This window comes from Pelmatolapia mariae, linkage group LG10_11 (genome assembly GCF_036321145.2).
Source record: "Pelmatolapia mariae isolate MD_Pm_ZW linkage group LG10_11, Pm_UMD_F_2, whole genome shotgun sequence".
Lineage (NCBI taxonomy): Eukaryota > Metazoa > Chordata > Actinopteri > Cichliformes > Cichlidae > Pelmatolapia > Pelmatolapia mariae.
In genome coordinates, this window is record NC_086236.1 from 19,198,200 (window position 1) to 19,220,224 (window position 22,025).

Here is a 22,025-nt window from a genome sequence, read left to right on the forward strand (position 1 = left end):
AAAATGTAATTATAGCTTAATTATATTATTTCCAGCTTACATCTTATTATAAATTAAATTTTAACTGTAAATACAAATTGTATCTTATTTTATCTAAATGATTAGTTTCTTTGCTATCTATCCGTCTCTCTTAAAATTAAATAAAACCCAAAGACCTTTAGTGTTAAACTTAAAGCATTAAGAAATAAAAAATAATGAAAATACAAAATTATAATAAAGTTGTTTTTAAATGTAAACATCATAGCAGAAATAAAAGTTTATAGTATAAGTTTATAGTTTGTAGTATAATACTGTAAAATACTGTATATCTACAGTATTTTAGATTCTTCATTTTTTTAGGCCGATGAGCTGAATTTCTGTTTCCCATGTGGTTCATACATGTCACGTGGATTTTTATTTTCTTCTTCTTCTTCTTTTTTACAAGTGCTATCTATAATTTTACAGCCTCTAAGATTATCCATTTACCTGCAAGAATCCTGTTACTTTGGCGATGATTGACCCTGAATCAGAGCCACGCCCACACCTTGGGCCACATTGTATTGCAGCAGCGCTTCTTTAAAAGGCAGGCGGACTTGCTCTAGTTCAGGCACACTTCAACAAACTCTCTCTAAACGCACTTCCTACTAACCACTCTCAGTTTTACCAGCATATGGAAATGGAAGACCAGATGGAAAGCCAGAAGAGGAGAGGAATGAGCAAAGAGGACTTGATATGTAAGCTGACTTTCAATATCATTATTATTATTACTTTGTTTTTTAAGGGTTCGATATCCTGTTACTGACTGTGTTAAGTAAGCTATTACTATTACTACTACTACTTCAATCGAGAACAGAGTTATATCCTTCTCCAACAAGGCACAATGTTATTGTTGGCCAACAATTACATGTAAAATATCATCCTTGTTCTGTGAGTCATTTTAGTATCAGTTTTATATCTGTATAGTCGGTGTGGAGATGGAAAGCAGCTAAAGAGACTAGGGGTATAGTATGACTCTATCGTCATAGTGACAGAAATCACATGCCACCAAGACAAACAGTCCCAAAGCATGTGACTTTGAGTGTTTGTGTGCCTCCTTTTTTATGTGTGTGTGCACTGGTGAAAAGAGAGCGCTGTCATGTTCGCATGTATGGAAATGTCCTTTATGTGGTCGTTGATAAGGGGTTGTTTCCATATCACTTTTTTCCCCATTGTTTTTATTATCACCAGTCTGTCGGACAAGATAATGCCAAACGGATAGCTGTGTGGGCAGCATTTCTATTTTTGACGTAGGTAAAATATTACCTGGGTGCAAAGATCGGTTAGTGTACTGAGCCAGCTAGGATTCCTTAGCTAAATGTCTTAGCTAAGTTTCTACAACTCAACTAAAAGTATGCTTATTATTTTTTCTCTAAAATGAAATATACAGACATTAAAAATAGGCACAATGAAAGCTGTGATTCAATTAAAATGACCGTCTTGTATCCTTTTTATAATATAGAACTTCTAAATAATAGCCATAGAACATATGAAACAACTGAGGTGGGTTTGCAAGGTGGATTAAAACTCCTGTAGATTTCAGCACAGTGGTCTGAGTCTCACAGCAACACATTCAAACCACAGGAAGCTGTTTCCTGTTAATGATCGATGTCTCCTTGTTTGAAAGCATAAACAACACCTCCTTTTTTTCTTTTTCTTTTTACCACAGAAAAGATACCACAGAGCATAAAAGCAACATAAAGGTCATCTCTTTATATTAAAGTATACTTAAGATCATCCTATAGTAGCCCTGTTTAGTGATTCACATTGGAGTCATTTTGTAATGCCTTTATTGTAAACCATATAAAGAGGCTCAAATGCTGTTATTAGAGGTGTAACCCATTACACATAGCACAGGGACCCCTCCCAAATCAAAACATTTTAAAAAAGGAGATGATATTGCATGACTAAACATTTGTGTAAACTGTGAGATGGAAAACTGAGTGTGAGTGTAATTGTCTCAAGGAAAATATGAATTACAACTGTGTAAACAGGCCTTTTTATTTGCCCGTGCCTGCGCTCTGCTTTCCACCCACGCACTTTTGCATTGTGTGGCGGCCTACTTGGCAGATGAGGGTTAAAAGCCGTCCCTCAGGTGTCCTGTGTGGTAGATACAAAAAGCCAAAAGATTTCACCTCCAGTTCCAAAGGGATCCACAATAAATTTAAGCAGGTTACTCATCTGGGACATTCTGTACCTATATGTCTCAGATAAGGTTTTTTTTTGCCTTGTTACAATTCCAGGCGCTCATTTTATTTTTATTATTCCCAATGAAAACCAGCTCACATATAAAATAAGCAGATAAATTAGCCATAAAACTGAGACTTACGCTTCAACATTACAACATTTCTCTGATGCTGCTTAATAATCCAGCATAAAGTTAAACATCATTGTTTAATGGCCATGTCACAAAATCGCAGAGAAAGACTGTACACCATGAGTCGTGAACACACTGACCCTTCTCTGTTTTTAATGGTTTCTTTTCACAAACAAAGCAGAAATCCCAAGATTGTGTTGCGTGAGTAAATATTTCAGTGTGTGCACAGAGCATGGGAGAGTGTTTTCATGTGTACGCTAACAGTTTAGCTCTCTGTGTATCTGTGTTTGCTCTGGGATGGAAATCTGAGGAGAAATACCCAGATAGGTATCACGATAACAAGGAAAATATTTATTTTAATGGTTGACACGGACCTTTTGTTTATACCCAACATTTAAGATAAGCTGGAAATGTGAGGAGCAGTCCAACAATAAGACCATTATGAACTCTGGGAAAATATTAATTACAATTGTTGTCACGTAATCCAGTTTTGAATAGTTTGTTGATCTTTTAGCAGCTGAAGCTTGAGAGCTTGAAGAAGATCTTTGTGTACCTCATTGAATCAGATCCAATTTTCTATGTAAGCGTGATTAGAGCTAATACTTAACTTAAATAACAAGGTAACTTTCCTCTCCATCCACGTATGGGTGTCAAAGTGTGCCAAACACATTTAAACACATGCCGTCTCTTTGTTTTTCTCTCTCTTTAGCCGAACGCACAGGATCTTTGGGAGCGTGTGGCTGGATCATAGTTATACTCGCTGGCCTATTCACAGTTCTGCTCTTCCCCATAACGATCTGGTTTTGTCTGAAGGTGAGCGAGATAACTAAATAAGCACAGTGGGCTGAGGAGCTGAAACCACAGCTTCCTTTGCTGCTGTTAACATGAACTCAGCTTGTGTTTTTGGTGGTCTTGCAGATCGTTCAGGAGTATGAGCGAGCTGTCATCTTCCGACTGGGCCGCATCACAGACAGGAAGCCTAAAGGACCAGGTAGAAACGCTCAGGGTTTGCACATTTGTTGGGTTTTTAGATAAAAGAATTTGTGTTTACTTTATTTATTTTGTCCACAGGAATTTTCTTTGTTTTGCCATGCACTGACTCCTTTGTGAAAGTGGATCTGCGAACCATTTCATTTGACATCCCACCACAAGAGGTAGGATTGTAGAGGAACAACAAAATGATGTAAAATTGCCCCCTTGCAGCATTATAAAATGACTCATCATGCTGGTATATGTATTTCTTTTATAGATCCTGACCAAAGATTCAGTTACAGTTAGCGTAGATGGCGTGGTCTACTTCCGCGTCAGTGACCCCATCGCATCTGTGGCCAACGTTACCAATGCTGACTTTTCCACCCGCCTACTGGCACAAACCACCCTCAGAAATGTCCTGGGAACCAAGAACCTGGCTGAAGTCTTGTCTGACCGCGAGGGCATCGCTCACAGCATGCAGGTATAAAACCTGAAGCCTGAATGTGTGGTTTTTAGAGGTTTTTCAGAAGCCAGAAAATCCCCTTTAGATGAATCTGAATATGAAAAACCCAGTTCCATTTTATTTTTGGCATCATATTTCTAATACCTAAAAAAAGACTCGGATGTGCGTAGTATCTGCTCTGTTTCCCAAACATACTGTGTATTTACACTGTAAGCTGTAGATGTGATCATTTCGTCTTCTTGACTTTTCCAGTCTAACTTGGATGAAGCCACAGACAACTGGGGGATCAAGGTGGAGCGTGTGGAGATAAAAGACGTGAAGCTGCCGGTTCAGCTGCAGAGGGCCATGGCCGCTGAGGCCGAGGCTGCGCGAGAGGCCAGGGCTAAGGTCTGGAAATGTCACACATGAAATACTTCCTAGTTTTTGAAAGAAAGAGAAGTGCATTGTTTTCACACTTTTGACTTTTAAATGACTTATTTTGCATTTCCTGATCACTCACTCTGTTTTGATCCACGCACAGGTGATCGCAGCAGAGGGTGAGATGAATGCATCCCGTGCCCTGAAAGAGGCTTCCCTTGTGATTGCCGAGTCTCCCTCAGCCCTTCAGCTTCGCTACCTCCAGACTCTCAACACCATCGCGGCAGAGAAGAACTCCACCATTATCTTCCCCCTGCCCATGGATGTCATTTCCCACTTCATGAGGAAGTGAGGTCGCCGGCTTGATGATGCCTCAGCTTGTTGCTCATCGTGAAGCTTGAATCAAACGACTGATTTGCATATATGTGCATAAAAAAACCAAAAAACTGTTGCAAATGCCAAAGAGTAATCACAGAAAATCTTCATGTTTACTTCAAGCTGTGACTTGACTAAACCTGTTGTTATTTGTCCAGAACAATATTCTGATAAACATTTGCAATAAATTGTCTGCAGTTCATTATACAGTGCATGAGTGACTGATTTTTTTGTTATATTTCTGTAAATTGTTTCAAAACTATTGTTTGTTCCTTCTCTGGGATACCTCTTATAAAGCTTTTGCTGCTTCATAATTATTGTGTTTGTAATATTCTGTATAGTTTATATTCTCATCGCTTAACAGACGATGTTATTTCTCTTTTGAATTTATTTGTTAACTACCAAAAGATGCTTTTGTTTCCAAAAATAAAAGTCATTTAAAAAGAAGTAACGTCTTGTGTAGAGAATTATTTTGTGGCGTCTTAAAAGATGAGAAGATTGTTGTTTGAAGAAAAGACAAGTGATGACAAAAAAGATGACAAAGAACTATTAAACTAGCTCTGAATATACAGCAGCTAAACACGCTTTAGTACTACTAAAATGAACACAAGGATTTCCCTCACTTTTCTTAAACATTTTAATACTCTGCTCTCCCCCAAAAAGAACAAATCAAAGGCATCAACATACTGTGCATCACATTACATTGATGAACTATTTCATTCTTCATTTTCTAGGTCTCCTACGCTACAGTTACATTTTTGACAATCACAAATGCTGAGAGGTTAAATAAGAGAAAGGGAGAGCGATAAAACAGCAAAGACAGAAAAGAAAAATAAAACAAAAAACATGCTTCTATTACTCTGTTGGTGCACTAAGACACAGCTCATGTTGTAAATGTATTTACATTCAAACGTACAATCAGTGCCAGAACAAACAGTATTCTGTAAACCTTGTTCCTCTACCAGTTCCAAAATGAGTCTTTGTATAGTTTACACACACAAATTCAAATTTAAGAGCTGAAAGTCGACAAACATTTGCTACGACAGCATTTAAATATTAAAATGGGCGTTTTGCCCCCTAATAAATGGAATAAATTACTCGTGTTTTACGGGGAGGCTCAGCCAAGTGCTACATGTTAAATGGCTGCTACATAGTCGTCAGACAAAAGGTCCTTGTATATTAAACAAAATCACATGAACAAATTGTAAAAAAAGAAGAAAAAAAAAACCCTAAAACGCAGTGGTTAGGTTTTTGACATTCAGCACATAGTAAGATGTCCACAGGACACATTGCAGGGTCACTACAATACCAGTTCATTGTTTAGAAATCAAAGTCCATTCAGTGGTGAAATATTCATTAAATACGACACTGGTAACTTTGCGCTGTCACTTGTAAACAATAATTTTGTTGCATCCACGTTGACTGTAATTTTTTGCAGCTTAAGTAACTTTTTAGGAGAAACCTAAAGAATCTTTCAGTGTCGGTGAATTGTGGTCCTAAAAAAACTGAAAACACAGTGACTTTCTGACTGGCATGTTCTTTTTGACATTCTCAAAAACTGTTAGTATAGGTACAAAATCAGTCACAATTGAGATACTTTTTCCTTTTTCAAACGCCGACATTCGCTCGTTTAAGAACAGTTAACCCTGTGCATGTCTCATACAAAAAAAAAGATCCATGAAAAGAATCCCGCTTTTATTTCCTTTTTTTTTTCAGTCAAAAGTGCTGGTATAGCAAATACAACTTTACTTAAAGGTAATGAAAAACTGGTAACTCAGAAACGCCATATATTTTACATGCTGGTAACATTTTCATCTGTAAGTGAACAGAAGATGAAACCAGGGGCGGTTTTAGAAATGTTAAGAATTGGTGCCCCCCACCCCCCGACGCAGCCCCATCCCCCCCTTTCATGCATCTATTAAACTATTAACAATATTTGATCAGCTTCTAAATCTAACTCATGCTCCCATTAGCGCTGCCAACTTCATCTTTTCTCCTGGGCCTGTTGTATTTACAGTGACCCCTTTTTAACATATAGTCTGAACTGTTTTAGCTTTGTTTTGTTGTTGTTGTTTATTTGTGAGTAAATCTGAGATTATACTGTACACAACTTTGATCTTGGCTTGTTCGAAGCTGGACGAGAGATTAAGACCCTGAGGGGAAGTTAATCTGAAGAGTACAGTACAGGAGGCAGGTATAACATACTGTATGCTATAAAATAATTCTCATTTGTATATATCAGTTGTTGGTTTCTCTGTTGTATTTGATATAAATGAAAAATTATCTTGGGGAATATCTTGGAAATGTATAATGCTGTGTTGAGAAGCTCTCTCTATATTTATATAAAAAAAAAGAAAGGATTTCTAATCTAATTTTAGAAAACAACTCCCTGAACAATATATTCTCGCACACCGGAAATCCAGCGTAGCTCGCAAATGTTTACAACATGATAATCAAAGAATAACAAGTGTTGTTCAGATAAACAAACCAGAAGAATATCTGAAGAAGTTAACAGACCGAGAAAGGACTACGTTACTGTACTACACCACGAAGAGGTAAACAGAGGGTTCGTTTTTGAAAATTTACATAGCTTATAGATACTATATTTTACCATACGACACCATCAACGTACAGTTTTCTGCAGAAGTTTGTGCATCAGTGGGCAAATTACATTCTTTACAGCATGTTGTCTTATAAAAATCTTCAAGGTCTGTTATGTTAACAAAGTTCTGATGCTTTAAAAGTAAGCTAGCTATTAAATAGTAAGATAGATTTTGTGCATGTTGCAATTTTTCTTAAGTTAATGAAACAAGAATCTGGGCATTAGGGTCTGAACAAAACGGTTTCACTTCAAAAACTTTGCAGTCTCCTCAGAGGTGCAAAACTTTTGCAAAAAACTGCATGTGTGAAGACAACCAGTCACATAATATGCAGTATAGCCGCTTTTTCCTCAGGTACATCACGTTCGACTTGTGACCCGTAGGTGATATTTTATAAGTAACTAACGCCATTTATCTTCTTCACACCTCGAGCTTAATAAATAGACAAATCACAGCAATAATAAGTTTCATGTTAAAACTGGAAGACTTTCACAGTACATGCTTGCTAAGTAGCAAAACACATGTAATAAATTAGATAGAAACGTTGCTTTATAAAGAAATCCACAACATTTAAAACAGTGATTCCTGTGCTAGGTTTTCCCCCCTTAGCTTTGAGCTCCGCGGTAGCTGTGTGATTTTTGTTGACGTTGCCGTTGAGCTAGAGACACAACAGACGGCACATTCCCACTGAGGTAAATCCAGAATGGCAGACATAGTTTTTGCAAGTTGACCTGAGGGATCCCAGAAGTGAAGAGTAGCTCATGTGTAGGAAGACCTGGCAAGGTTTTAAAAGACATAAGTTCTTTGTGTTTTGCTGATAAAAATGGCTGGGGTTCCAAGGAGGGCTGTTCCACACAAGTAAATCTGTCAGCTAAAATTAAGTAATTACAAAATTTTAAATACAGTTTGAGGAAGGTAAGAAACATGACTTGTTTTTAGGTGTTTTTTTTAATATACAAACCAATTCTTTATCCAAAGTCCTTTATAAATAAAACATTGGTCGTTCTCTGCTGGTGAGGTTGCAGGACCCAGTTTAAGGCGCTTTGTTAGGGATTTTTTTAGAGATACAATCCAAAAAGAGGAGAAAAATTAATTAATGCATTCATGAAAGTATGGGAAACTAATCCCAATTAGAAATTATAGCTTATTTTACATAGTTGATATATTTGTGTTCTTACCACACCAGAGTATGCGCTGTGGTGCCAGCAGTGTGCTACTTTCCATCTGTAAATGTGCACTGTTGTACTATGTACTGTGCAGGACTCACAACTACCCATGCAGGGGAAGTTTACAGCACTGTTTGTGCCATTATCATACATTATCTACGGCCTACAGGTCAAGACTATTTCAGTAAAAGTGTGGGCTGGGAAAAAGGAACAGAGCTTGCTGTCATTATCACAGTATGTATCCACATTGTGTTTCTGTGTATCATGATACTTTCATATGATGGACACCAACAGCTGTAGAGCCTGATAAAAGTACAGGACTGTGTAACCTCATTGCTTTAGCACTGAGTGTACAGTCTGTCCAGTTTATGCTGTGATGAATGGAAACCACAGGCTTGCAAAAAAACAAACTGAAGGTTGGGAAAGAGAAAATAAAATAAAGGGCAAATTAGTCAGAAGAGAAAATTTAGAAGGGAAAGAACTTATCTCTGCAAAGAGCTGAGAGAAGTATTTGAATTACAGCGACTGCGTGGTGCCCTGTGCGTGGGTGTGACATGGGTGGGGGAGTAATTCTGATTAGTTACTGCCCTGTGTGTGGGTGTGGCTGGTCCTGGTGAGAGATTCTGATTGATAGCAGCAGCTCTGTGGGAGGGAGAGGAGTACTGGGCCTGCTGAGGACAGCCATGGCAGTGAGTGGGGGAGTCACACCCTGCTACAGGTGAAGAGGAAAATAATGGGGATGAGGGAAGTGGTGAGGTAGAGAAGGAGCGGTGGAGTGGGGAGGACGCTGGAGACACGAGAGGGCTGGTCTGGAGACGCCACAGCAACTCCTCGTTGTTCCGACTCAGGCGCTTCTTCTCAGTGCTCTCCTTCTCGACTGACTCGTGGAGGTTTGCGTTCTCCTCAGACAGTTGTCTGCATGGAAAAAGACAAAAGGGGAGGTATTGTTAACTTTAACCTCAAAGGCTGACTCTGAATGTACCTACAGGAGAGGTAGGCATGAAGTAGTGAACGCTGAGCATTAATGTTAATGATGATGACTTGATGCCTGTTACCTGGACAGGGCTAGGTTCTTTTCAATGCGAGCTTTAAGATCTTCATTCTGCTGTTGCAGAACCTGCACTTTTTCCTCGAGGAACACGTTCTTTTGGGCCTGCTCAAAAGCAGAAAACAACCATACCGCAATCTATCATTATACAGACCACACTGACCTTTCTGTCTATTCAAAATGGTGTGAATTTGTGGAAAAGGCAGTGTAGAAGATGCTGGTTAAGGTGGCTTATTTGAGCCTACCACTTTCTCCAGGTCAGAGATCTTCTTCTCCTGCTGGTGTATCTGCTGGTTCTTCATTTCCACGACCTCCTTCAAACTCTTGAGGTCTTGCTCGATGTGTTGATATGGCGCTAAAGCATCCTGCCATAAAAGAAGCGCATTTAAAAATAAATGAATGAAAGGGAGTGTTTGAATAAAAGGCACCCAGCGTCTCAGAAGTATGCCAAGTTTCTGTTTGCGCTCTTTGTATATATATGCAGGGTATTTACTCACCACTATCTGTTCATCTGTGCTCCTCCTCAAAGCCTCCTCAAAGCGTTTGGCCTTCTCCCTCAGACTCTGGTTTTGAAAGGTGAGAGTATCCACTTGATCCTGAGAAAATGCACACACAAAAATACAAGATTACACACTGTACCAGTACAAACGTCTAGGTTTAAACCTAAAAAAGATCTTCTTTTTTTTTCAGTATCATACCTGTAGAGAAAGTCTAAGCTTCTCAAAGTCCTCCTCTAGAAGGATCTTCTGTTGCTCGTGAGCTTTCCTTAAGTCTGCGTGCAGATTTACAAGGATGATAAAAGAAGAGAGCTGGTGTGACTCCCTGCAGTGCTTGCATCATATTGTGTTTTATTTTATTAAACAAACCCCACATTCATACCTCTCATAGTACGGGCGTGCTCTTCATGGAGTGTTGCCATGGTGATGTTGTGCATGTCTCTGAGTTCCTGAATGGCTGCCTGATGGCTGACTGTCATCTCTTCGATCTAACGCACAGCCACACACGTGCACGTTAAAGCCAGCTAATGACAGAAACAAACCAGTCTCCTCCCACCGATGCCTTTCTCCTACCTGCTCCTGCTGTTGAGTCCTACACTCCTCCATCTCTGACCGATGCTCCGCCTTCAGGTGCTCTGCCTCTGCTGAGTGACACTTCCTGAGTCCTTCTTCCACAGCAGCCAGCTCTGCCTCCTGTTGCAGTTGCAGCTCCTGCAGCTCTCGCTCAAACGCCACCTCCAGCGCTGCCTTCTCTCTCTGGAGTCTCTCCCAGCGCACTGAGTTTGAGGCTGTGCATGAAGTACATTGTATCTTATTGATATTGCCATCTTGTTACGCGATGAGGTCTACTAATTACACTAGCAGCTATAGAAAGCTTAAAACCAACATTTCTATTTGGAAATCATTAATGCAAATCATTTTATGTTGAAATATAAAATGTAAAAATAAAAAAATCTGCCTTTTACACTGATTACACCTTTACAATTCACTGTATGAACGGCCCAGATATGAATAATAGGTAGTTATAATGGTCTAGTGATTCTAACTAGAATACATAAACTGTGCTTAACAGCCGTACATTACTTTAAGTGATTTGATCAAATGATTCATTCTTACCCATTTCCTCTCTGATCTTTTGCATTTCCAAAGACAACTTCCTTTGATTTTCTTCTGTGGTTTCATTCTGAAAAACAAAAATGAACGTCATTGTTGACACAGTGCACAGCCCAAGTACAAATCAACTGGAATTCTTAAACTCAAATGACCTCAGACTGGCCTTGAATTTGGCCAAAGAGAATAATAAAAGTTTAAATAATGAACAGAAGGCCAATAGTCTATCTTGGAAATTATTTATTTATGGATTTACTGGCCTTTTAACTACAAAAAACTTGTTGACACTGGGTTTGTTTGGCAGATCAATCACATATATAGCTCATTTTAGCTGCAGTACAGACTGCTTTAGTTACATTTAAAAGATTCGACAGAAAAATAAACATGATGGGTAGGTAATAGATTAGTTTTTCATTCATTAACCAACGTAGTGGACAGCATGCTTTTATTTGAAATGTATCCAAAAATCCACACTGCCACAAAAAGCTCTTAATCTTTACCTTAAATAGCAGTAAGGGATTTTTTTACTGCTAGAAAAAAAACATTCTGTTGCTAATCAGAAGCTTTCCAGATGTTATTGCACAGATTAAAGCCTCAAACCATATCAGAGCCCTGACTGTGGTTCACAGATGGCTATAGACATTCACTGTACTTCTCTCATACATGCTGACAATGTTTCGAACAAAAAGTTTCAAATTTGTGTTTTCTTGATGGTGAAAAAATACTATTATGTTGTCTTTAGTAATTTTGGTAGGTTCTGCCTGAGAAAAGGGAAACATATGTGCCTTTGTGACACATAACAAAGTGCCCAAAGATACAATTTCACATTGTTTTTTTGCTAAGTTGTGTGTTATGTTTAGACACCACAGTAGTTTAGGTGTTTTTTTTGTGCGTGAATGATTCATAGGTTAATGTTAAGTGGCTTAAACAAAAGGCCATTCATTAGAAAATGGTCGGGTACATGTACAGGACTGAAAATGAGTGAAAAAGCAGCCAATGATGCCAAAGACCTTCAAAAACCCTACCTATCGCTTAACACCACTTTTAAAAAAAGTACAAGAAAGTCTGGCTTATACAGAACTGTTTACACAGTGCTATATACAATGCTCTAGCTGTAGTTTTTGACTGATGCCAGCAGAGGGAGCTCAAATCCACTCAAAAGTCACACTTGTACTTTCCCTGTCTTGTATATCTGCAGTGTGGACCTGTGATTGCAGCACTCAGACAATGACCATAAAGAAGTCAGACAGTCCCCCGACAGTCTGGCACTGGTATTACTGCCACAGCACCTCAGAGGTTAAAGCATCCCATTACACAGAGAGCTGGATGAAACCAGATCAGTGACACACTGAACTCTGGTACATCCTTTCCACAGTCACACCGTTCAAACTGTTTCTCATCCAGCAGCTCATTGACCATGCTGTGAACACTTCATGCTGTTAAATACTGCATGTGCCCTTAAATTCACGCGTGCGCACTGTGTGCACGTGTGTCATACATATTAGGCTTGGTGTAAACACTAAGACTGCGGTATTATGTTGTAAATCTGCATGGGATGGCAGGTGAACCTTTAAACCTTAATATGGTGATTACAGTAATACTGTGCACAGTATCATTCCAGTTCGCTACCTTGAGGCAATAATGCTGAGTGGTGACTATGAAAGCTTCTAGACCCAGCGAAGTCTTCCTCAGTTCATCTCTAAGAGCTTTCAGCTGTCTCTCCTGCTGTTCGCAGCGTCCCTGCAGCCTCTGAACCTGAAAAGCGACACAGAATAATACCGGAATGAACAGAACGGAGCACGGCCCAAACGGTGCTGCAGAGTTTCTCAGTTACCCACCTCTTCTCTTTGCTTTTCTTTTTCTCTCTCATCCGCTTGCCTCTGTTTCTCTTTCTGTTGAGCCTCCTCTTTCTCTCTCTGCAGGTTCTCCTGCTGTTCTTGCTGTAGCCTCAGGGGGGCCACGCGGCGAGGGGACCCAGAGGGAGCTGAGCCCCGGACTGCTGCTGCACGCAACAAAGACAATCAAATAAGGTTAGAATGAGCGTGTGTGTGTGTGTGTGTGTGTGTGTATGTGTGTGTGCTTGTGTGTGTTTTAAGGAAACTAACAAGACATTAGGGACTCACAAATGTATCAACTGAACATCAGCCAATTAAACATATATACCAAGGCCAAAGTTTATCTGTTCTGTCACATCAGTTTTAGTGTTGAATGAAAGTGACAAAAAGGAGAGACACTTTTAAAACAGTTCAGTAGTTTCCCAGCATAAAGGGGTAACAAACAGGAAGTAAATACACGAAACGAAAAAAATATCCGTAATGGAATCTGGCAATTTTAAACATCAAAATTCAACTGGTGAATCAGTGATCGCATTTTCAGGATAAATGGTAGTAATTTAATTAAATCTTTTTTTTTTTTAATACAGTCTTGAGGTAGTTTCTTGTAATGAGCCATCTAAACTCATGATAAATGTGTAAACTTCTCTCAAATAAGGATTTAACTGCAGCAGTAATATAGAGTATGCTAACGTGGGTGTTTCATTTACAACATGCATATGTAAAGAAACATTTGGGCACATCAAAGTAACGGTGTCTGAAGGGGCACAATCATTAAAACGTAGCTGACACACAAGCAAGGCGATTAACCTGTGTGCCACCTTGTTACAGTGCGAGTGTGTGTGTATACCATAAAATTTACTCTATATTAGCAACAGACTCACAAACCAGCCTGTAGGTGGAAATGTGCTTGCACACAAAATAAAATAAAATAAAATCACCTGCCTCAACCATATAATTCAGGCCTGCTGGAGCATGGGGAGTGGTCTCCATGGCAACACGAGGCTGGGCTTGGGGAGCAGGGTCCCAGGTAATGAGTGCAAAATTGTTTGGAGGGAGGTGGGGGTGGGGAGGGTAAAATACAAAAAAAAAAGAAAGAAAAAAAGAGCAACGAATGGATAGAGTTGAATAGCTGCAGATGAACTGAATAACTGTCTTGATGATTGATGTCTATAACCAGTTTAACCAAATATAACCAAAGGGCTTCAGGTAGAAATGTAACACATTAGTAGGAGTAGCTCTCTGATAAAAATTACAGAAATAAAGACCAAAAGGTAAAAAAAAATGCAGAGATGTTTTGATGCCATCTGTTAAAAAAAAATGCAAGCGTCAGCAATTGTTCCAGAGCTCCAGCTATCTCAATGTCCTTTCTTTGCCTTGACGCCTTATTAGGAATCCCTTTCCTTTATTTTCAGTAAATGCTCTCTGCCTCTTTTTCAGGCACATGTGCACAAGCGTGCATGTGCACACACACCTAGACATGTGCAGGTTCTACTTGAAAGGTTAGAGAGAGGATACTGAATACTAAATGAGCATATATGGATGAGTGTGAAGGCAGCATGCAGATGAGAGCGGAGAGGTGGATGGATGAGAAATAACGATGCAAGAAACAATGAGAAAAGGTAATGGCAGATCTTGCGGAGAGCATAGATGGAGGTGTTTGTCTGTGTGTTTTTAGGGTGTTCTTAAAGATATTAAGGCCGAGATATTCACGAGGTGAATATCAGTTTCACTTTCTCTCGCTAGCATCTTGCTGGGATCGTGTCCAGAGCAACTTCAAGGTGGAACAACAGTCTGCAAATTTCAGTAAACAAGAGCAAAATCAATGATGCTGGGAATTTGAAAGAAGAAAAATGCTTTCATTTTGGGACCGTGTAGGAGTAGACGAGGTCCGAGAAAGCAGCAGTAAAGAAAAAGGTGAACAGCAGCACTAAAGTGAGAAAATAAGTGGCCTGAGGAGATGTGTTTGACTCTGCTAGGAAACATCTGGATTCTCTCCGCAATCCCAAAAGAAAATTACTCTGCTCTTTCCAGACCACATGGATGAAACCACAACATAGAAGAAATTGTTAAATATCACAAATCTCCACCTCAAACTGTGTATAACCACATCTGGGTATTAGAAATATTTGGGGGGCGGGACACCCCAGAGCATACTCATCAGCAGATAAGGCAGCTCTATCAGCAGAGTGAGGTGGAGCTATACAATACATGTTAAGTCTTATTGTTCAGGGTGAATAGTGTACAATTAGTCAGCCACTGGGATTCTGGCACAGGCTTTTTTAATTGCATACAATTTGACTTGCCATCGTAGGACAAGCACAGGTGTCTATATTACCATCAACAGTTTGACCTGTGTGCGAGTCAAACTGTTTGATTTCTAGCACCTCTGTTTTGTATTGTAGACAAAGAAAACCACCATTCCATATATCTGCACTTTGCATAATAACAAAGAGGAAAAACTCACCTGGAGACTGAGGTTTGGGAGGAACCACAGCCAGCCTTTTTGGGGAGGACGGGAGGGAACGTGTGACTTCTGAACTCCGCTGAAACTCCTTCCTGCTCACTGTCACAACACAAGGTGTTGATTAGGCTCCGAATATCACACAGTGACATTTGGCTAGTACAGCATGTCAGATATACACACATGAGTGTCAAATCAACTTTGCCTGCCTGCCTCAATCTTTTTTATTGTACTTTTTTCCATTTCTTGGCTGATTTTCCTCCTCTCCTAACTTTTTTCCAATCTTTCCAGTTACCCCTTCTGCTTTCATCTCCAGCTACATCCCCCCTGCTGTGTAGTATAACTATGTCCCACAGGATTGCGGGTCAAAAAGAAGCTGAGCAGATGTGCTAAAAATCTTCCCTCGTCTATGTGACACTATTGCACTTTGTAGTCAAGACAGGCAACAATTAGGAACTCCCAATGATTTATTAATATTATTTCAAGCCTCAAAAACATTCTCCTGCGTTTCACATTGAATCTTTTGCAGAACTAGTGAATGTAAGAACAAGTGGCTGGATTTGAAACAAGTACACGGGAGCTCAAAATGTAGAAAATTGGGGCGAAAAATTCTAAGCGGAGGAGAAAAAAGAGGTGACGCAAATAAAGAAGTAGGAAGGAAGGAAGTTTCAAGAGGTTAACAGAGAGACTGGTGTGAAGCAGGCAGGAGAGTGGGAGCGAGACCTTGAAAAGAAACTAATTAGACCTGTTACGGGAAAGAAGCCTCTGATCCTGAACAAATCCCCATATAACCCTGGAGGTTTCTTTTGCTCTGCAGCAACACTGTGTGTGCGGTGTTCACTGTGCATGTTTTGGTAAAATCATGCAAATGTGGCTCTCAGAGTGAATCTTTATTGCCACACACTGTCACATCACATCACCGTACTGACTCGAACACACAGTGAGGCTTTGTAGAATCTGAATTTAAATCTGGACGGGCTACTTGAAAATAAAAGGTCAGCAGATGCTTATGATGTGAAGCTGTTTAGGATAGCACAGCTGCATTTCCCATTGCCTACATGGAATACCATGCTAATATGAGCACCTTTTCCAAACAAGTAGAACATGTTCAGACCAAGATACAGATATTTTTTACGTGAAATAACCGTTGTTATTTTTTACAGGCTGAAGCAGAAATACACGTGCTCATGACATGTTACTTCAGTTTTTTTTTTGCTGCTAAAGGTGTTTCTACAAGTTACTTAATCATGGGGGTGTATTTAGTTTTTCCACATACAGTTTCTGCATTTCGGCTTGATTTTTGGTAAATAAATAATAAATAATGACACACTGCATGTGCTGGTGCTCATCTGAGGTTCTATTTATCTCATTGTAGGACCTGATACATAAAACCTTAGAATTCAAAGATGGTGTACCTTCTCTTTTATTGCCATGACTGTACATATGAGTCTGTACTACCCTATAGAGAGCCAAAAAAAGCGTTAATGCAACACTAATATTAAAAAAAAGGGTATGAGTCAGGTTGCCAGGAACTTTCTACATCAATAATTCATAACACACTCTGTATCAGCTCAGGGCACACAGGGTGAAGGATATTTTCTCATCCCCACAACATCTTCTGCATCTGTGATAAGAACCTGTTGGCAACAATAGCGATGTCTGCATTGTTTTGTCTCAAATGTATTTCGCTTATGTCACAGAAGAGAACATGTAGCTCTGTGTCATTTATTCAAGCAGAAACAGGACATTTTTATAACATCGTATAAGTATGGCAGAGTGAAGTGCGATACTATGGGGCGCCTGGTGTTAATTCCATGTATGATAATACAAATACATTTGAAAAAGAACATTGCTGCTGTCAATTCCATCCTCTTATTTCTGGTGGCATTCAATTGGATACTGTACAGTGTGCCTCCTCTAATGTGGATTTCTCATGATATTTTTAATTATTTTAACATATGTGCACAATACGTGCCTGTAAACCACATATGTGACAACAGCGTGAGACAATAGGACACAATCTGTTACTGGAAACATGCATCTCTCTCTTTTGCACACATTCATGGAGAACAAATGTGCATGTAAAATATATATTGCCTACATTTACTAGACAGGGTTTAGGGGTTTTAACTGATGTGTGGTAGTGCAGAAATGTTAGCTGTGCCAAATCACAGAAAAAACAAAAAATTGTTTTCGGTTTTATCAAACCAAGACTCTATGCGCTGTGCGCTATTCCAGGAAAACTACTGACCTCCAGGGGAGCTTCTTGACTGGGGTGGAAGGTAGCGTCGGGGCAGTGCCGGAGTGGAGGGGGGCTGGAGGCTGTTGCTGCGACATGGTGCCCCTCTCTGGTGATCTGTTGATGCAGTGCCAGTTGTCACTCTATGAAGAGGAGGCTCCTCACTCACACTCAGACCTAGAATACAAAAAAACCCCCAACTCATTACCTTCAGAGTTTTCTGCCCTATTTTCTGTATTTCACATCTCTTGCGATCCCATATTATTCCTATAACTGGACAGGGCTATATTCTGACTGCATTTAGGGTCACTGGACCGGGAAATGGTTTCTAACCTCAGGGTCTCACTGCTGCTGCCCCCAATTTCTTGTCCGTTAACCCGGGACATACACTTGTCTTTCATATACCCACACAATCTCAAACACACACACATACAGGGATTTGTTTACACAGGGACACATCGACAGGCATACAATACTTGGAACATGTATACTTGCAGTGATTACTGCTCTTCCTGACTCTTAATGGAGCTCTAATCTATTGAAAAACTGGCAGATAGTTTACACACTCTCTCTCGCACGGCATAAATCCTGCTCATCTCCTCGTTCCTGATCAATAGTGACACAAGAGATTACCGGCAATTCTCAAGCTTCAACATTTTTCCATCAAACAGGGATTAAGAATTGGTTTTAAAGCTGATTGAAAGAAGCTATGAAATTATCATTAAGCCATTTAGCACAACTTGTACCTCACTGTAACGCAAGTTGGTTGCTTAACAACACAGGGAAAAAATCCTGTTAGAATGTATCTATCAATACTTTCCTTTGACCAGCCGCAAGCCCATAGTGACTGCAAACTTGCTTTGCTATTTGCTGCATGAATATTGTGTAAATATAAAAACAGCAATATTATATGTAATATTCCACAATCAGCTATAAGTGGAATTATTACAAGCATTAAGCATTAAGAGTCCAAAGATTATAATTATAATTGTTTAGTGTGTACTCTGCAATCCAAATTTTCTAATGACCAATATATTTTATTTCCTAATTTTAATTTAATTGTTTCATTACAGTTCCATCCATCTATTTTCTTATCTGCTTGTGTAAATTAGAGTTATTTAGAGGTGTTTAACTGGGTGAGAAGCAGGGCACAACCTGGACAGGTCACCAGTCCATCACTGCAAACTCTCACATCCACGCCTACAGCCAATTTAGAGTCACCAGTTAACCTAACTAGCATGTCTTATTGTTCACTGATTTGTCAGCACACAGTTGACATATGTTGCATTCCCCAAGCTTCCATATTATCCCAGAGCTCCTCTGGGAGTTCATTACTAAGGCTGCTGACAGTCTGACAGCATTTCTTTCTCATTAACCAGCTGAAGATATGGTCAGTTTATCTCATTCAAATCTAATCTTGGAGAGAGGAGTGGACTACGTTCACAGAGCTCTGTGGCTCAACCTGTCAGCATCCTTTATATTAGAGGTTTAAAAGATGAAAACCTAGCCTAGAACATTTAAACTGAGTTGACATAGATCAATTGGCTGGCCGATATAAACAGAGATGAGCTCATTCGTCAGAGGTCAAATATGGACAAATGAACTCCCGGAGTACAGAGACGAAGAGAAAACGATGATGTGGGGAATACAAAACTGGGGAATGCTGTGAAAGAGAAGATGGCGACTAATTTGAGGGCTTAGAGAAGGAGAAAAGGGGGGATGCATTTCATTATCAAGCTGATATGCATCACTGATTGGCTAATTGCCAGCTGATGATGGATAACAGAGAAAGAAAGAGGGAAAAGGCTGGATGCATGGAATTAGGAGGAAGGCAACAAAAGGATATAAAAAGACCTACAAGGAGCAATAATTGGTGCTGCAATGGAGCCAGCAGCAAGCTTAGTATTTTATACAGACGGATGAAAAATAGCAAAGAAACGAAAAAGGGACCATGAATAAGAGGAAACAGCTGAGGACAAAAGACAGCAGGCTTTTGTGGCTCAGCGGGAGCCCATTTTATTGGATGGATTTGTTCCTCATAGCTAAACCAAGACCAGCAGAACTGACCTGACTTTTTGGTTTTCAGTGGTATTCACTGGCAAAAACGACATTTTAATTTGAAAGTAAAATAGTCAAATGCTTCGTTCTCACTGCGACATGAACTCTTTGGTGTTTTTCACATTCACATTTATAGCAAGAAACTGATCAAGCCCATCCACGTTGAAAGTAACCCAGGGGAAATGCATCCAGGTGCAAACATGCATACGCAGGCGCTGATGTAGGAGCTTGCAGTGCAGCGCGCAGTGCTGACATGACAAATCAATAGCCCCCCCTTTTTTTCCCTGAAAAACACCTACCACCCAACAAAAAGGCGAATGATGTATTATGAATTATATAAAAAGAAGAACCATGCGGTAACAGATTCTTTGAGATATTTGTAAGATAACTAATGAAGCAGGTAAAGGGGTTACATTGGTCCTGTTTTAAGTCAGGGCAAGCACGGCGGTGGTTAGCACTGTTGCCTCACACCAAGAAGATCGTGACTTTGATTCCACCATATTTCCTTCACGCTCTTGAACGGATTCACCAGCTCTCTCCCAAAGACAAATAACCTAGTTGGGTTAGGTTAACTGTTGATTCTAAATTGTCTAAATTGCTCATAGGTGTGAATGTGAGTGCATATTGTTGTCTGTCTCTCTGTGTTAGCCCTGCGACCTGTCCAGGGTGTACTCTGCCGTTCATCATATGTTAACTGGGATAGGCTCCTGCGACCCTGATAAGAACAAGTCGAAGAGTATAGATGTTTTAAGTTGTGGTTTATGAGCATTTCTCGTTAATACCTACTGAGCTGGAGGTACTCCGTCCTGTATATAAATAGATGAAGCAGCCTCACCATGCGTAAATATTTAATTTAAAATCACTACACTCAAACTTGTACTTGAAGAACAAAAGAAGTACAAAAAGTATTCATGATGACACAATGAACAGATATCATCATTTCCCTGTTAATATTATTATGTTTAACTCATGATTAAGTTAATGTTAATTAATGCGGTTACTGTGCGTTTTAATCAATAAATCCATTCCTTTATTTTCTCTCGCTTATTTTTGTTTAACAACAAAAGTACAAATACCTTAAGACAGAGATTACACCCTGTGCCTTAAAATGACTGAGTTTCTGCATTTGTGCATTTTTTCATCACACATGCTATAGTACAGAAGAAATAATCATAAAAACAAACAGCTATAAATTAATTCACAAAGTTAAAAGTAACAGATCCAGGTTTGCTTGCATGCTGCTTTTGTACTGTGATTTAAGACAAACTTATCGTGTAAGTGATGAGTAATGTTTCCCTGTTAAATAAACATTTAGACAACACATGTATGGATATAACTGGAATTTGAAGTCAGTGTGTAAACCTACTGAAAATGTCTTCCATTTATACACCGACTTTTAAGCCTAACCCTAATTTAGCTTTTTTTAATTAGACCACATGTTCTCACAGACAGATGTCAGTTTCCTTTAACACTGTTCAGTGCGAAAGACAGCGTGTGTAATGGAGCTTGAAACTCATATTCATCAGAGGCCATAATTTGTTCTGCTTATTAATGGCTTCCTGCTGATTCCTTCCTTCAGCTGGTTTTAAAGGTGGAATAAATGAAATTCAGAACTGTCAAAAAAAAAATAAAAATAAATAAATATAGCCACATAAGGAAGGGAATTTGACTCCATCGACTCTATCCAGTGTTTGTAGATGAACCAGTAAAAGAATATCTGGAAGAAAAGCTATCTAGATAAAATCACATTAATAATATGAAATATTAAAAACTGGTCAACAAGTAGATTAACTTGAATACTGGGTTTCCAAAGCATGCTAACATGTAAGTGGCCAGTCTCCCGCAGAGGTCTTGCTTAACAGAGTAAGATGAATAAAACATAGAATAAGATATAGATTTGATATTCAATATTCAGGTTACATTATTCCTTTTAATTGAAAGTGCAACCTGGAATTGACGAAGGAGGTTGATTGGTTCAAAATTAGAAAGTGTGGCTTTAAATGTGCTCCAAACTGAAATTTATCTCAAGCTACCTTAACTTAAAACTTTAAGTTTAGATTGTCACCAAAGGTCTTCTCATAGTAACTAAAAAACAGTTTGCAAATGCACGGAATTGTACATCCCACAATTCTCAGTTTTATATCAGGGAATAAAACGCTACAATGATGTGTGATGTTCTTGAAAGTCATGGTAAGGTTATATCTGAATATATAAATATCAAATTAATAACCCCACAGAGCAAAGGCATGGGTTGTAGACAGTCGAATTAAATGATAACACAGGAGCTGACGGCAGCAGCCTCGGGCCTCCTTTCCTCTCTTAGGACACAGATGCCAAGAGATTAAAAGTTCATTCCAGCTAAAAGGACAGCGTTTCTCCTCTCATGGTCAACAAGAGAGAGATGCTCCTCTATGATAAGGAGCACTGACTGAAAGCAGTCAAATGGCAATTTAAAGTTCAGTCTTAAGAAATGACCTCAGAGTTAGGCTGGAGGAAAAGCATTTTCTCTTGA

The 22,025-nt window shown here is 39.3% G+C and overlaps 2 protein-coding genes across 3 annotated transcripts in view; one reads left to right on the forward strand and one right to left on the reverse strand.

Annotated features, from left to right (window-relative positions):
- Positions 1-572: 572 nt before the first annotated feature.
- On the forward strand, positions 573-4,946 carry stoml3b (stomatin (EPB72)-like 3b). The gene is made up of 7 exons (XM_063486694.1): positions 573-713; positions 3,042-3,145; positions 3,251-3,323; positions 3,404-3,486; positions 3,582-3,785; positions 4,020-4,154; positions 4,288-4,946. Exons 1-7 carry the CDS (start codon positions 650-652, stop codon positions 4,474-4,476), a joined length of 852 nt encoding a protein of 283 aa, XP_063342764.1. The 5' UTR covers positions 573-649; the 3' UTR covers positions 4,477-4,946.
- A 1,466-nt stretch (positions 4,947-6,412) lies between these two features.
- Positions 6,413-22,025, reverse strand: part of mtus2a (microtubule associated tumor suppressor candidate 2a) — a 45,932-nt gene continuing 30,319 nt past the window's right edge. The window contains exons 5-16 of one of the 2 annotated variants that reach the window (XM_063487482.1): positions 17,468-17,632; positions 15,220-15,318; positions 12,759-12,922; positions 12,550-12,675; positions 10,927-10,993; positions 10,384-10,598; positions 10,193-10,298; positions 10,012-10,085; positions 9,811-9,909; positions 9,559-9,678; positions 9,321-9,418; positions 6,413-9,180 (exon numbers count right to left, since the gene is read on the reverse strand). In XM_063487482.1, coding sequence (XP_063343552.1) covers positions 8,748-9,180; positions 9,321-9,418; positions 9,559-9,678; positions 9,811-9,909; positions 10,012-10,085; positions 10,193-10,298; positions 10,384-10,598; positions 10,927-10,993; positions 12,550-12,675; positions 12,759-12,922; positions 15,220-15,318; positions 17,468-17,632 — 1,766 coding nt within the window. In that variant the 3' untranslated portion in view covers positions 6,413-8,747. Of the gene's footprint in view, positions 9,181-9,320; positions 9,422-9,558; positions 9,679-9,810; positions 9,910-10,011; positions 10,086-10,192; positions 10,299-10,383; positions 10,599-10,926; positions 10,994-12,549; positions 12,676-12,758; positions 12,923-15,219; positions 15,319-17,467; positions 17,633-22,025 lie in introns of both variants that reach the window. The other variant, XM_063487481.1, reaches the window with a different exon arrangement.

Excerpts from the sequence above, each read along its gene's own strand:
- stoml3b (XM_063486694.1), top strand. The coding sequence starts at position 650 with ATGGAAATGGAAGACCAGATGGAAAGCCAGAAGAGGAGAGGAATGAGC. Across the intron at positions 3,146-3,250 it reads CGATCTGGTTTTGTCTGAAG|ATCGTTCAGGAGTATGAGCG; the intron begins GTGAGCGAGATA and ends GTGGTCTTGCAG. Across the intron at positions 3,324-3,403 it reads CAGGAAGCCTAAAGGACCAG|GAATTTTCTTTGTTTTGCCA; the intron begins GTAGAAACGCTC and ends TTTTGTCCACAG.